This window comes from Mugil cephalus, chromosome 14 (genome assembly GCF_022458985.1).
Source record: "Mugil cephalus isolate CIBA_MC_2020 chromosome 14, CIBA_Mcephalus_1.1, whole genome shotgun sequence".
Taxonomy (NCBI): Eukaryota; Metazoa; Chordata; class Actinopteri; order Mugiliformes; family Mugilidae; genus Mugil; species Mugil cephalus.
Window position 1 is genome coordinate 21,502,118 of NC_061783.1, and position 15,299 is coordinate 21,517,416.

General features: G+C 40.2%; 2 protein-coding genes across 2 annotated transcripts; one reads left to right on the plus strand and one right to left on the minus strand.

The window, feature by feature from the left end:
• Positions 1-213: 213 nt before the first annotated feature.
• On the minus strand, positions 214-1,105 carry LOC125019732 (major histocompatibility complex class I-related gene protein-like). The gene is made up of 3 exons (XM_047604698.1): positions 913-1,105; positions 474-752; positions 214-383 (listed from the first exon to the last, which is right to left on the minus strand). Exons 1-3 carry the CDS (start codon positions 1,103-1,105, stop codon positions 214-216), a joined length of 642 nt encoding a protein of 213 aa, XP_047460654.1.
• Positions 1,106-7,095: 5,990 nt separating this feature from the next.
• Positions 7,096-11,013, plus strand: LOC125019712 (major histocompatibility complex class I-related gene protein-like). Its single transcript, XM_047604676.1, has 7 exons — positions 7,096-7,219; positions 7,350-7,619; positions 8,312-8,590; positions 9,283-9,585; positions 9,750-9,857; positions 10,155-10,172; positions 10,278-11,013. Exons 1-7 carry the CDS (start codon positions 7,171-7,173, stop codon positions 10,325-10,327), a joined length of 1,077 nt encoding a protein of 358 aa, XP_047460632.1. The 5' UTR covers positions 7,096-7,170; the 3' UTR covers positions 10,328-11,013.
• Positions 11,014-15,299: the final 4,286 nt, after the last annotated feature.

The following is a 15,299-nucleotide window of genomic DNA, read 5'->3' on the forward strand; positions in this document are numbered from 1 at the left end:
CTAGGATGTTTTATTTTATTTTATCAGATTAGCCATAGCTGCAGGACTTACAGTATATTGTGCCTATAATACCATACCTGACAGGTTGGTTCTGATCTGTGTTTCATCCAGTTTGGTGATGATGTCGTCCTCCACACCAGAGAGATGAAACACACAGTTGTACCTCCTCCAGTCTTCAGATGAGACTGATGAAATGTTCAGGTCAACATTCATCTAGAAGGATCCATCATGGTTGGGGAGGATCTCTCCATGTTCCACTCCTTCATGAATCTCCTCTCCATCTTTCCTCCAGAACATCATGGCTCTGTCAGGGTAGAAACCTGTAGCGTGGCAGCTGACTGGAGAGGAGGGAGTCTTCTGGAGGAGAGACACTGAGGGGACGTCTGCAGGGAGACAGATGGTGATAGGTGCATTTTTGTGTTTATTTTTGCTGAAATATTTAATTAGATTACAACAAACAGACATGTTTGTACCTTTCCTCATCAAAAAGCTCCTCCCGTAGTTCAAAAACCTCCTCAGCCTCTCGGGACAAAGCTGAGTGAGATGATCGACAGTGTGAGATAATCCAGCTCTGTTTGATTCCCACTTATGTTTGGTGATGGCAGCCTCAGCTCTCACAGCGATCCACATCTTTGAGTTCAAATCGAAAATTATGAAGTCTTCTCCATCGTAGCCAAACTTATTAACACCAGTCATCTCTGAAGTCTCATCATTACATTCACAGCCAAATATCCACTGCATTGTGTGGACACCTGAGAGACAGACAAAGACTAATGTAGTCAACAAACAACTAAAATAAATGGTTTATTTATGAATAAATAGAATATTTGACAACAACAACAAAAAAAAAGCCAGTTAGAAGCAGCCAGACTTTATCCTGGACTCTCTTGTCTTCACCAAACTAAAATGTACCTTCTGTCTGATTAAAGTTTAACGTCAGATCCTTCGTGATGTTATGGAAGAAGCTGTGACTTTCCCGAAATTCATTGTTGTACCAGTCTATCTGTGCTGGGTCGTCTTCCATCAGCTTTGTCATCCATCTCTGTCTGGGTTCTGCTCTTTGGGTGTTGTTGTCACAGTAAAGAACTCCAACTCCATCAACCATTATAATGAAAAATAAGTCGGGCAATTTTCTGTCTCCCAGCGATCCGGTGGTGAGGGACATGCAGACTGTGAGTCACTGCAGAGCAAAGGTATTCTATTAAACTTGACATTCTCTTTACAAATATAGATATCACCAGAGAACGGACATGGGTCTTTTGAATGTGGTGCCCTGTGGTACTCCCACTAATGCTAGCTCTAATCCTAACCCTAACCCCAACCTGAGTAACATCATGAATGAATGCTAGGTCCAAAGGTTTCCCAGCAGAACACTGAATTGTCACAAGAAGGTTGATGGTAGTAACTTCTCCCGTCAGTGGTCATAATGTTGTGGCTGATCGGTGTAGTCAGATATAACAGTTTCTCTGGTAGTTGGCAGCTCTGTCCTACGGGACGTTAGAGAGGGGCCATAGTGTCATGTACTCCAGGGATCCGTTCTAGTAAATGCGATAATAATTTTACATTTGATCAAATGGGAATTCACAGGTAATGACAGGTATGGTATGAAAGTTGGAAGTCCCTAAAATGAATGTGATATATCAGTGTGTAACTACCAAAACAGTGTTAGACTCTCTAGTGTCTTCTGTCCGGATGATACGACTAGAAGAATGACATTCACTGACACTAAGTCAAACGCTTGGGTTGAATGTTGTAGATTAATTGGAGCAAAACTCCAACAGTCCACACTGTCTCACATCGAAACCATGACCTAGTTATCACCTACAGGAAGAGCTGTTCACCACAGTGAACAGTTCCTTCAGTGTATGAGTCGGTGGAAAGATGAGAGCTCTGAGATGGAGGGTTAAATTACTAGGAACCGATAAAAACATCATCTGTGCTCACTGTGCTAGAGTTAATTCATTCAAATCAAATTTTATTGATATAGCACTTTTGATGCAATATATATATATATATGAAAAAAACAGTAGAACAAGAAACCGTTCACTCCTATCTGTATGGATTAGGTATAATTCCGTATTATTACAGATATTTCAGTTGTGGTGCAAGCACACTGAAATACAGTGTATAACTTCAGTTTACTCTCATTATCACAAACCAGATAACCAGGAGAAGTAGTCAGAAATCCCAATGACATGCACAAACACAAATTTGACTCTGTGTCTCTTATCCACAGAACCCAAGGTTATTGATATTTGGCCTTATAATCATGGAGCTGATGTCATTTCTGTCACTTCAATTTTTAAAAAATAGTTGCAGGGCTTAAAATGTTATTTATAATCTGCAAAATAAATATACTGTCAGTTTGCAAGGTAAATCATATAAACGCTAATATAAACTGATAAATGCAATTTCCACCATAAATCTTAGTTAGCACTACACATTGACAGTTTTGTTCTGACTTTAGTTCATTTAGTCAAAGATGAAAATGGAGCTTCTGTGTAAAAACACCACTCCAAACGATGAGGCATCTTATTTTAATTATCTACAAAAGACTGAAATAAAATGTAGTCTTACCTGAAAATGCCTCACGACAGAAGATGAGCAACAGAAATGACAAGGTCATCATGTTTTAGGACAGAGTTGGGGTTCAGTTTCAAGACGCTTGAATTCACATCGAGGCCAAGCCGCTGATGCTCAAGTGTAAATAATCTGATGCTTTAAAGGAAGTTTGTGTGTTCACGCCTACAAAGTGTGAACACTTGCTGTATGTCGCATGCTGCTAAAACCTTTTGTGACCTTATGTCACCCTTCCACTGCCAAGACCTCATTTGACTTTAGCCCGGGATTTAATATTTACTTTGATGTTGCCTTCATTATTTTCATGCTCTTTCCTACTCCAACAAGGTGACACAGCAGTGGATGGGTAGCCAGTGGAGTTGCTGTAAACTGGTGTGATGTATCTGACATTGGAGGTTCTGGATATGATGCAGGCTGCAGCGCTCTGGACCGCTTTGTGTAGTGTTTTAGTTTAGTAGTGTGTAGTTTGTGGAGTGATTTGAGGGGGAGACCAGAGAGCAGAGAGTTGCATTAGTAAAGCCGGGATGTGAATGTGGAGGAGAGGTAGAGTTGGGTGTCGTCGGCATAGCAATGAAAGCTGATATAATTTTTTTTTTCTAAGGATGTGGCCAAGGGAAAAGATGTAGATAAGAAGAGGAGGGGTCCCAGGACAGAGCCTTGGGGGAACACCAAGTGTGACAGGGAAGAGTTGGGAGCAGTGGGAATTGATACTGATGTAGTGAGTGTGGCCAGAGAAGTACAACTTGAACCAGAGGAGGGGTGCGTCTGTGATGCCAATAGCGTTGACAGAAGGATGAAGTTGGGTTGAACAGGATGAGGATAGACAGGAAACCGGAATCAGCAGCAGTCTGGAGGTCATCAGTGATTTTGAGTAGAGCCATTTCAGGCCGGAAACCAGACTGTAATTCTTTGTAGAAGTTACTGTGGAACATGTCGGAATGAAGCTGAGAGGCATTTGTTTTTTCCCATAATTTTTGATAAGAAGGGGAGGGTTGAGATGTACTGGAGGTTGTTGAAATCATTGGGTGTGAGCCAGACTTTTTAAGAATGGGGAGTATGGCAGCTGTTTTGAGTGATAAGAGAAGTATGCCAGAGGAGAGCGAGGAGTCGATGATGTTGTTGGTAACTGGTGCTAGGGCAGGGAGGCAGGCCCCAACTAGGGATGTGCAGGTAGAGGGCTTTGATTTCTGAGTAAGAGCTGTTGGTGGATTTTTGAGATTTGTTCAGTAAAGAACAACATTGTGTTCCTGAGTGAGTTGCAGAGGGTTCAGTGTAGCATGAGGTTTTGGCTGAGGAAAGAGCTTCTTTGTACCAGAGGATGTCGCTTTCATATAGATCTTTGTGTATAGTGAGACGCGTTTTCTTGAAATGGTGGTCCAACGTGTGACATTTACAGTGGGTGGGACAATCAATAAATTGAAGGATGGGGAAGCTGTCCAGACAGGAGGAGAAGTCATAAATGGATGGATGGATGGATGGATGGATGGATGGATGGATGGATGGATGGATGGATGGATGGATGGATGGATGCTTTATTAATCCTAAACTGGGAAATTTCATTGTTGCAGGAGCCATGTACAGGCACTCAACACCATACATACTATATATAACAGGAAAAACACAATCTACTATATACACGTTATTTACAGAATTATAAAAATAAGTGAATTGGAAAAAAAGTGTATAAAAGGAGGCAAAATTAATAATGTACAGAGTGTTATCTGTCACATACAGATGAGGAGTTGAACAGGCGTATGGCGTGAGGCAGGAAAGATTTCCTGTAGCGTTCTTTGAGACAATGGAGTTGTCTGAGCCTTTTGGAGAAGGAGCTCCGTTGTCTGTCTATCATCTGGTGGAGAGGGTGGTCAGGATTATCCATGATTGATAACAGTTTGTTAAGTGTCCTCTCCACCACCACCTCAAAAGTTTCTTGTGTGTAGCCAATGACAGAGCCAGCTTTCCTGATGGTGAGAGGGTTGGAGGCATTGTCCAGGTGTATATTGAAATCTGATATAAAAAGTGTATTACAACAGTCAGTAGCAGACTTCATAAGCATTTCTGATTCATGATTTGAAGCTAAAGGTCAGCACATGAAAAAAATGTTAAGTGGAAGGAGCACAGCAGACTCCATGAGATCATGTCTTAGTATAGAAACAAATGTGATCTCAGGAATCTAGTATCAGGAGTTTTTATAAATGTCAATATTTAGTGTATAAATGTAATTCATGTTCGTATTGTAAGCCGTTATATAAACACATACTTCTACTAGTTCCTCATCAGGGACTGAGGAAGCACAGTAATAGGGACACTGTCACTTTTCATTATCCCTTGGCACGGCCTGGGGTGCCAAGGGCTAGCAGGGCGATCTTGGGCTGGCGGTCTGTGGCTCCACAGCGGTTGGTAGGGGTACCTACCTAGGTTCTCTGGTGTCCTCTTGGCCTGGCTTTGTCTCCTGGTGCTGCGTGGCGACGGGTTCGTGGTGGCTCCCTTGGGTACCCGATTGTTCTGGTATCGACTAGTTCGGGTGGTGGCTTGGCGCTTCCCCTCTCCCTTCGATGGGGGGCTGGGGTCTCTCCCTGGCGGGTGGGGGTTCCCTCTTCCCGTGGTCTCCCTGGCCTGGGTGCGCCAGGGGCATGGGGCCGGCACCTTGGCCCCCCTGCTCGGATGGCCCGTCCCTGGTTGGGCGCTGGGCCGGTGCCCATCTGCAGGGGCTTTGCTGGGCTCCTGGGGGAGTCCCCTCGGCTGGAGAGGTGTCCATGGCTGCCCTGCGGGCGGGGGGTGGGGTCTTTGGGGGGGGGTGTTGGCGGCGGTGGGTGGACGGGCCCGGTAGCTGGGGGGTGTGTGGGGTATGGGGGGCTGCTCTGGCCTGCACCGGCTTGTGCTCGCTTGGTCGGTCTGGGGGTGTTGGTCGTTGCTCGCCATCTGCGCTGGGGATGTGGCTTGCCCCGTGGCTACGGTGGTTCTCTGGTCCTGTCACCCATGCGCCCCACACTGGGGTGGAGGTTCTCGGGCGCTGGAGCTTCTGACCTGACTCTGGGTCCTGGTAATGGTCTCACTCATATTTAGGGAATGCCCACATACATGTGTGTTGTCACCTGCCAGCCCGTGCTGGATCACATCAAGAAGAATTGATGAGTCCCGACTATCAAGGGCTGGATTATTGTTTTCACTCTATCACTACGTGCCCTATGGCAGACTTCTCTCCTTCCATTGGGACACCCTTACCCCCCTGGACTCTCTCATCTCTCCAGAGATGACTGTACCCAGTCATACTTGAGTGGGGTGACTTGGGAAGCACAGAACCCTACACTCCACTAGTTCCTACTAGCACCACGTGCCTCTCCTCCACTGTCCATCCTTCTACATCTTTTCTCTCCTTTGTTCTCCCCCTCTATTCACTGAGGTGTAGCACTGCCCTGCCTGCCACACAAGGTCACTACACTCAATAAAGATCAACAGGACAGTTCTCAGGTAGGCTTGTGATGGTTACACTCACGCACTGAAGTAATAAAGCTTTCAGCTGCAAGAATAAAACTGCATCAACCTCATATAATGTTGACACCCTGTGGTGTTTAACTGTGTAAACAAATGCAGACAAATGCGAGAAAAAATTAATTAATTAATAAAAAAAAAAAAAGAAAAAAGAGGACATGAATGTGGTTAGTTGGATATTTAAGGCCTCGTCCTGCAGATTAGTTGGTAATTTAATTATTAATAATAATCACCTCACATCAATTTATTCTTGTTCTTAATACAGATAAGTCCAGTAACCAGACCTCCACCATCACCATCATCACTGTGGTTGTTGTTGTTGTCGTCTTTGCAGCAGCTGCTGAATTCATGGTTCATGAAAAGAAACAAGGTGAGCTACTTTGATTTAGTCTTTGAGTTGAATCCTACAGTTTGAAGTGTGCAGCAGGTGTGTCTCAGAGCCACTTAGTTAGAAGACTAAACTATACTATACATGACTATACGATGAGGACATCGGGAGATAAGATGATGAAACATATTCTGACATTTGCAACTGGAGCTGAAATGACCTGTCTCTACTTTTGCCTTTTATTTCACACCAACATTGTTCATCTCATAAGTAAAACTCATTTTATTCGGTTTCAGGTTCAACTTAAACTATTTATGCTTTTTATTTATGCTTCCTGTTTGTTTCTGACCTTACAGATCCTGACAACATCACTGAGCTCTCTGAGAGACTGAAACCAGAAACAGAGTGACGAACAGTCATCTCATAGGGCATAAATACTGTTCGCAAATATTTAGATTTACGCCATGCGACTTGAGTGACATTGGTCTTCCTTAGACATGCCCCCTACTCTACAAGATGCAAAATCGTTACGATTAAACAGCTTGAAGAAAAGCAAAAGTTGTCTTGTTCCTTGTTCCAGTCACAAGGCAACTTTTACACTTTTTACACTACAGAGTTTGTTGTCAACAAAACCTGTTTGACTTGATTCTATTTTCAGTTTTGCTTGGCACACCCACCACATATCCAGTCATCAGGTTTAAGTTCACCACATTCATATCAGACCAAGCAGCTGGTGACTTGGTTTAAAGTCTTTACAGAAACAGAACAAGATGAAAACTTTGCTTTTGTTGCTTCTCTTCTGTCGTGTTTCATCAACCGGTAAGATCTCATTCACATTCTTCACCGTCTTTTCTTCCTTTTCTGGTTTCTTTTAACAGAAATCTACCGTATTAGTGACGATGAGTCTATTTATGTTTCACTTACATTATAAATGTTGTTTGTTCCACAGTGAAACACTCACTGATATATTACGTCACTGGATTCTCTGGAGTCTCAAACCTTCCAGAACTTCTGGTTGTTGTGATGGCTGATGACATCCAGACTGTGTACTGTGACGGCATCAACAGGATATTAGAACCAAAAGTGGACTGGCAGAAAAAAATCTTTGAAAATGATCCTCAACAATTAAAGATGCACACTCATTATTGTTTTATGCATTATCCTGACCTCTTCAAAATCACAATGTTCAGTCTGAAGCAGATCTTCAACCAGAGTGAAGGTACAGTATGTTGTGTGTTGTGTGTTGTGTGTTGTATGTGGTACCTGACCTCAGATCATTATAGATCATAGAACAGAAATTAAACTGACTCCTGATCATAGCCACAGAGTTCAGGTGTTAGATGTAGAATGGATGGATCAGAACAGAAATGATCAACCTTATTTATGTGTCTCTTGGACACATGTAGCCTGTACTCCAGCACGTGTCTGATGGTTGTTTGCTTCTAAACTTTCTGGAGGACAGACTCTTGTAGTGTGGTTCCTGTTGGTGAGGCTGGGACAGAGCAGGGTCAGAGGTCAGACCATGTGGCTGGTTCAGTCCAGCTTCTGGTCATGACCTGCCCTCAATAATCAGTCTGTTCTAGTAGCTCATCACATCACCACACTACAGATCTAACTTAGATTAATTTATATTTATTTATATTCTTGATATGTGAAAGTGTGTAAAACATGTGACATTAAATGTAAAAGTAATGGAGCCATAGTGTCATTGCAGGAATTAACACAAACACTTTCATTAGAATTGAAGACAGAACTGATATCAGAGCAAACAATCCAGCTTTTACTTTCTACACTGAGGATAAGAAAAGGTTCAAGTAGTGGATCAGACAATGAGGAATTTTAAAATCATCTTTATTTATTTTTACATTATTGTTCATTATACATTATATCTCTGTTGTCTGTATCTTCTAGGTGTTCACACTTTACAGCTTATGAAAGGCTGTGAATGGGATGAAGAGACTGGAGAGAATCGTGGTTTCATGCAGTACAGTTATGATGGAGAAGACCTCATTGTGTTTAATCTGAAGACATCAACATGGATCGCTCCAAAACCTCAGGCCGTCTCCACCAAAATGAAATGGGATTCAGACATAGCTAGAATAAAATATTATGAGAAGTTCCTCACTCAGATTTGTCCTGATTGGTTGAAGATGTTTTTACACCATGGGAACAGCTCTCTGTTGAGAACAGGTACATCTGACTTGTTACATCTTAGTGAACACAGTGATGATTAATATCATATGTTTTATGATGTTATCCAGATTTGAGTTTTAGTTTTAGACAGAGAGATGCTTTTGAATCCTTTGATGATCACCAACATATTAATATTTTCTGTTCAGAATAAAATGTCTGTACTATAATAATCTACACAATAATGGTCCCCAGAAAGTGAACTGAATGAAGTGGTCTCCAGACTTGTTGTTTAGCAGCTCACAGAGCGACTACAGCAGCATGATACAGACTGAAAGAAGTTTAGCCATGGGCGTCGCCAGACACTTTTTACCAGCTGTGTCCACCTGTAAATTTCCTGATGAAATTTTACGAATGAGTCTATTTTTCATCACAGACAGTTTATGATCACAGAATAATATCCGAACCCCTGCGCTATGACCGATGTGTCCAGGAGCAGTAGATACTGAATGGAACGCTGTGCTGTGCCCATGTAAAGCTGCAGGTCTAGCAACACCCCTGAGTTTAACCCTTAATCATAGATTCTCATGGACAAAAAGAGACTGTGTTTCAATGGTTTCGTGTCTGCAACAGACTCTGGAACACTTTAACAGAGACAATATTTATATCTGTTTTAGGAACATGGTCAAAAATTACCTTCATTAGGAGCTGGATATAAAAGAACTGATCCTCTACATTCTCTCTCCCTCCAGCTCTCCCCTCAGTGTCTCTCCTCCAGAAGACTCCCTCCTCTCCAGTCAGCTGCCACGCTACAGGTTTCTACCCTGACAGAGCCATGATGTTCTGGAGGAAAGATGGAGAGGAGATTCATGAAGGAGTGGAACATGGAGAGATCCTCCCCAACCATAATGGATCCTTCCAGATGAATGTTGACCTGGACATTTCATCAGTCTCACCTGAAGACTGGAGGAGGTACGACTGTGTGTTTCATCTCTCTGGTGTGGAGGACGACATCATCACCAAACTGGATGAAACACAGATCAGAACCAACTGGGGTAAGAGGACATGAATGTGGTTAGTTGGATATTTAAGGCCTTGTCCTGCAGGTTAGTTGATAATTTATCTAAACAGACTGTGATGAGGATGAAAAGAAAATGAGGTGTTCTAACCTGCTTTATCTGGACTGTTCTTAACATTGTGTTTGTTCTTTGTTCAACAGAGAAGTCCGAGAACATGACCTCCATCATCATCATCATCTCTGCAGTGGTTGTTGTTGTCGTCGTCTTTGCAGCAGCTGCTGGATTCATGGTTCATAGAAAGAAACAAGGTGAGCTACTTTGATTTAGTCTTTGAGTTGAATCCTACAGTTTGAAGCATCCAGCAGTAAAAGCTGAGTAAGTCTCAGAGTCAGGAGAAGTCAGGAGAACATGACTATACTATGATGATGAGGGAGAGAAGTGATGAAGAAAGAAACAAAGTGAGAACTAAACAGAAGAGCAGAGTGGATTTATTCTTCAGGTTGAGTGAGTAGAAGAGGATCATATTCACTGGAGATAAGATGATGAAAGATATTCTGACATTAACAACTGGAACTGAAATGACCTGTCTTTACTTTTCATTTCAGACCAAAAGGCTCCACTTGGTAAGTAAAACTTATTTTATTCTGTTTCATCTGATCTAAGAAACTGTTGATGATTTCTCCAGACTATGAGTTGACCTTTAACTCTGTTTGTTTCTGACCTTACAGATAATGAAGACAGCTCTGAACTCTCTGAGAGACTGGATCCAGAAACCTAGCTGTCAAATTTTCTATGGGATCATCTTCACTAACTTCATGTCAGTTGTTGAATAGATTTGTTCTATTTTAGAGTTCACCATAACTTAACACTACTTCTCTTGATGATTTAATATTCTCTCTGTAAGGTCTGTATGGATGAGGAAGTGGAATTTTCAACAAGCTTCTTCATTCCTCTCCCACAGTACATATACATATACTGTGTGTGAAACTGCCTCTTTTCAAAGTTTATATTAAGTTGGGTCTAATTCTGTGCTAATTCTAAGTCTGTGTGTTTACATTCACAGTTTAATCAACAAAATATTCTGAATGCAGTCCCTGTACAGTACCAAAACATAATTAATGACTCCAAGTTCCATTCAGACCTGATGATGATGATGATGATGATGATGATGATGATGATGATGTTTAAATGTGAGCTCACCTGAACTCTCACAGCAGTGACTTGTTCTCTTGCAGCTCAGTGTATTGATTGAACTTTAATGTGTATGAAGATCCTAATGAATATGTTTAAATGCTGAACCAATCATCTGAGCTGGTCTTAGTTCATACTGTGATATAGGTTGACCTGACAGCTGACTGTGAGCAGCTCTATCACTACTGTTGTTCTTTTAGTTAACTTTAAAGATAATCATCAGTTTGTATGTGGAATTACTGTCTTGATGAATAAATCTGTTTCTGGATCTTCTCTTGTCTCTGTGGTCCTCATGTTTGTTGGTTGAAGCTGGATTCTGCAGCATATGTCAACATTTTAATGTTTTGTTGTTAAAGTTGAGAAGATGTTTTTCACTGTGTTCAGTTCTCAGTGTTACCAACACATGGACACAAGTAGACTGGAGCTGTTTGAGTTTAACAGCACAAAAGACAAGTTTTATTTGGTTCAGTAACAGAGTGAATGCAATGATAGTACACACCTTAAAATGGTATTCATAAAGTATGAGCTCAGTCACAAAAGTGTAACTACTGTACATCTAGGCACACAAATAAAATCTGTTTTAGTAATCCTCATAGTTTTCTATTACAGTGTGTGAGTTACAGGTTTTACATTTTAAATTGTGTTTTGTTTCCTCCATCTTGTTGTGTTGAACATAAATACTACAAGTCTCTAAGCTGTAAAGATGAAGAGGTTTCCTTTAATATTTAACGTCAAATTGAATCTGTTAAAACTCTTTGTTTCATTCAGATAAGAAGATGACCTTTCATTTGTTTTTCTTGAGTTGAAGAAATAGAAGACAATTTAGTTTCACATTTAATAAAAACATCAAAACCAGCTCTACCTGTTGGTCTTTAGTCCACATGACTTTACTCTGATAAACGACAAGAAAGAAAGACACACACAGCAGTCACTGCAGTAAACCACTTATTTATCATTTTATTAATAACTAAAGGAAACTATAGACTAACCTTTATTTAAACCAACAAAACAAAACGAGACAGAGTAAACAACAAGAAACATCAACACTTTCATAGAAAGAATAGAAAAAAAAATCTAAAATTTTTCATAGAAAAAATATACAAAAAAATATATTAAAAAAACATATACAAAAATAAAAATAAATTACAACTGAAGAGACTAAGAAATATTTATTTCTCATTTCTTTTTTGTTCATTCTTCACTGATGTATAATAAGATTTAAAATCTTGAATTGAATCCTCTCCATATAAATTTAACATATTTACCTGTAATAATTTACAGATTAACTAAGGAACACTGGAATCCAACTTATCTATGAAGTACATGGTTTTATTATAAGTAAATGTATAAGGTCAAAGGAAACTGGGTTAAAAGTTTGATAACTGACCAAGAAACTGAGGCCAGTTAATGTTTTTCAGTCCCAGCAGATACAGTGTAGATGAAACATGTGATCTCAGTGTTATCAAGTAGACTGGTCCTCTGTAACAGGTTCACTATCAGTCACCTCTCTGAGTTTTATTTGGTCAGTACTAAAACAGTCAACCACAGTCACAGAGAGAATGTAACACACCTTAAAATGGTTTTCATGAAGTTTGACCTCCGTGACAGAGCTGTGTATCTGCTTCATCTGAAGGTGTTTATCTACTTATCTGCTGCTCAGAGAACACACCATGTCTCCAGCTCATGTACAAACAGAACCCGACACATTGGACATGATGCAGAGATGATAAAATATGATTTCCTGTAACATTAGTCACCTGTTTTCTCCATTCTCATCGATTTTTATTTTTATCAGTTTATGGTGAAACAAACCCCAAAGTTTACACCAAGTTAGCTGAGTTAAGTTCTGTTTTATTATACTTTCTAATATCAATTCTATTGTGTTCTTTTTCCACCTTATTTTTTAAACATGTGTATGTTGCACTAATTCCCTAAAAGGTGATGGGTTAAAAAAAAATTCTGGAGCTCAGCTGTAGTTTTCCTGACAATGATTTATTTCCATGTTCTCTTTGTAAAGTACCTCACTGAGCTTTACACTATAACCTTTTCTTTCAGTTTCATTTAGTTTTTTTATAAAAATAAAAACCCGTCAGACAAGTTTCAAACATTCACAACAACAGTAAAGTACCAAATTTGTCCTTCAGAATAAAAGCTGACTTCTCTCTGAGTTTGATGTAGCTCTGAGGAGTTAAACGTCTTCCACATCTGATGCAGACGTGGTTCAAACACTGACTCCCTTAAATCTTAAATGGATGTCACAGAAGAATGAAAGTCTCTCCGACACATCACATGTCTCCAACATCCCAGAGCCTCCTGGATCATGTCTCTCCATCTGTAGACAGGAGCAGACGTCCCATCTTTACCATGAGAGAGTATTATTGTTGTCCAAGAGGAGGACACAGTGACTCCTGAATGTCTGAACTTTTGACTCTAAATATTTTGCATTTCCTTTAATATTCTGTGAACTGAGTGGTTTCTCTATTTCTTGTACATTTATTTACCTGCCTTTTTTATTTCTGTTTTTCTTTGTTTTTGCTTATTGTTCTGATTAGAGTGTGACCTGATAGTGTAACTATTTTCCTTGTGGATCAATACGGTCCAAGTCTAGCACACACACACACACACACACACACACACACACACACACACACACACACACACACACACACACATATATATATACATATATATAAGAAAGAAAGAAATAATATATGTTAAATTAAAAAATATACGCTGGATAGACCAATAAAAACAAAAAACACATTAAACTAGATAAATATAGTGTTAGTCCAGCGTATATATATAAATCAAAAATAATAGCGAAAATAGCTAAAATGAAACTAAAATAGACATTTAAGATTGGCTAAAAGCTAAGCCAAAAAGGTGGGCCTTGAGTCTCTTTTTAAAAATATCAACACTCTGTGCAGCCCTGAGGTCCTCCGGCAGGCTGTTCCATAGACATGAGCCATAAAACTGAAAAGATGCCTCACCGTACTTCTTTGTCTTAACTAGGAACCACAAGAAGGCCGCTACCAGAGAAACTCAGGGCTGCAAGGGGTCGATATGGTAGAAGTAGATCTGATGAATATGAGGGACCAAGACCATTAAGACATAAAAGAACCTTAAAATATATCCTGAAACACATGGGGAGCCAATGCAACGATCTTACAACTGGAGTAATATGCTCTCTCTTTCTGGTCTTCATCAGCACACGTGCCGTTGATGTTTGAAGTAATTTTAAAGGACTTATGTTTTTTTTAGGAAGACCAGAAAGGAGAGCATTACAATACTCAATACGACTGGAGATAAAAGCATGCATCAGCTTCTCCGTGTTTGTCCGGGCGGACTCTGTCTACGTTCTTGGGGTGGTAAAATCCAGTTTTTACATTGCTTTTAATGTGAGGGATATAACCAAGCTCAGAGTCAATAATAACGCCCAGTTTTTTACTTGCTCTGAGGGAGACACAGACATTGTCTGTAGTTTTGTTAAAAGTTTCTCTCTCTGAGCCTCAGGACCGATAACTAAAACCTCAGTTTTGTCCTGTTTGAGCTGTAGGAAGTTCTCTGCTATCCACGTATTGATATCTAAAATGCAGTTAAAAAGGACATCAATCGGTCCTGCGTCATCAGGAGACACGGCAATGTATAGCTGTGTATCATCAGCATAAATGCGAAAACTTATTCCATGTCTCCTGATAACTTAACCAAGAGGCTGCATGTACAAATTAAAAAGTGTTGGACCTAAAATTGAGACTTGGGGTTTGAATCTCTCAGATGAGGAGTGTTCATCTATAGAAACATAAAACTGCCTGCCAGTGAGGTAGGATTTAAACCAATCAAAAACTACATGAGAGGCCGATCATGTGCAGTCTGCTTAAAAGAATATTGCAGTCTGCTGTGTCAAATGCTGCATTCAGGTCCAGTAGAATGAGGACAGAGAGTTTCCCCAAGTTTATTCGGATATCATTTAAAACTTTGATCAGGGCAGTCTCAGTACTGTGATTTGTCCGAAAACCGGACTGAAAGTTTTGTACAAACTGTGAGTTTTCATAAAATCATTCACTTTCTCTAAAATTTTAATTAAAAATGGCAGATTAGATACTGGTCTGTAATAATCGATCATTTCGGTGTCTAAATTATTCCTCTTCAGAAGAGGTCTGACCAAGGCTGTTTTAAAAGCACTTGGGAAAACCCCTGTCTGAAGAGAATAATTTAAAATATTCAAGACATCCTCAGCTAAAAAAATGCAAACAGCTTTTAGTAGTATCTAAAAGGCAGGTTGCTGGTTTTAACTGAGAGATAACTTTCTCCAGCACCTTAGCGTCAACCAGGACAAAACTATCCAGTGTTTCCTCACATAAAAACATAGATTCAGCTGTAATAAAACAAGAATGAGAATGACTAAAAGTTGACCTAATAGTTTTTATTTTACTGATGAAGTGAGCTGCAAACTCCTCACATTTGGAGTCTGTTGATATACTACCAGACATGTTAAAACCTGAGTTGATTAATCTGTCGATGGTGGAAAAAACTGTTCTGGGTTTATTTTGGTTTTCATT

Excerpts from the sequence above, each read along its gene's own strand:
- LOC125019732 (XM_047604698.1), bottom strand. The coding sequence starts at position 1,105 with ATGGTTGATGGAGTTGGAGTTCTTTACTGTGACAACAACACCCAAAGA. Across the intron at positions 753-912 it reads AAACTTTAATCAGACAGAAG|GTGTCCACACAATGCAGTGG; the intron begins GTACATTTTAGT and ends TCTGTCTCTCAG. Across the intron at positions 384-473 it reads GAGCTTTTTGATGAGGAAAG|ACGTCCCCTCAGTGTCTCTC; the intron begins GTACAAACATGT and ends GTCTCCCTGCAG.
- LOC125019712 (XM_047604676.1), top strand. The coding sequence starts at position 7,171 with ATGAAAACTTTGCTTTTGTTGCTTCTCTTCTGTCGTGTTTCATCAACC. Across the intron at positions 8,591-9,282 it reads CAGCTCTCTGTTGAGAACAG|CTCTCCCCTCAGTGTCTCTC; the intron begins GTACATCTGACT and ends CTCTCCCTCCAG. Across the intron at positions 9,586-9,749 it reads ACAGATCAGAACCAACTGGG|AGAAGTCCGAGAACATGACC; the intron begins GTAAGAGGACAT and ends TTTGTTCAACAG.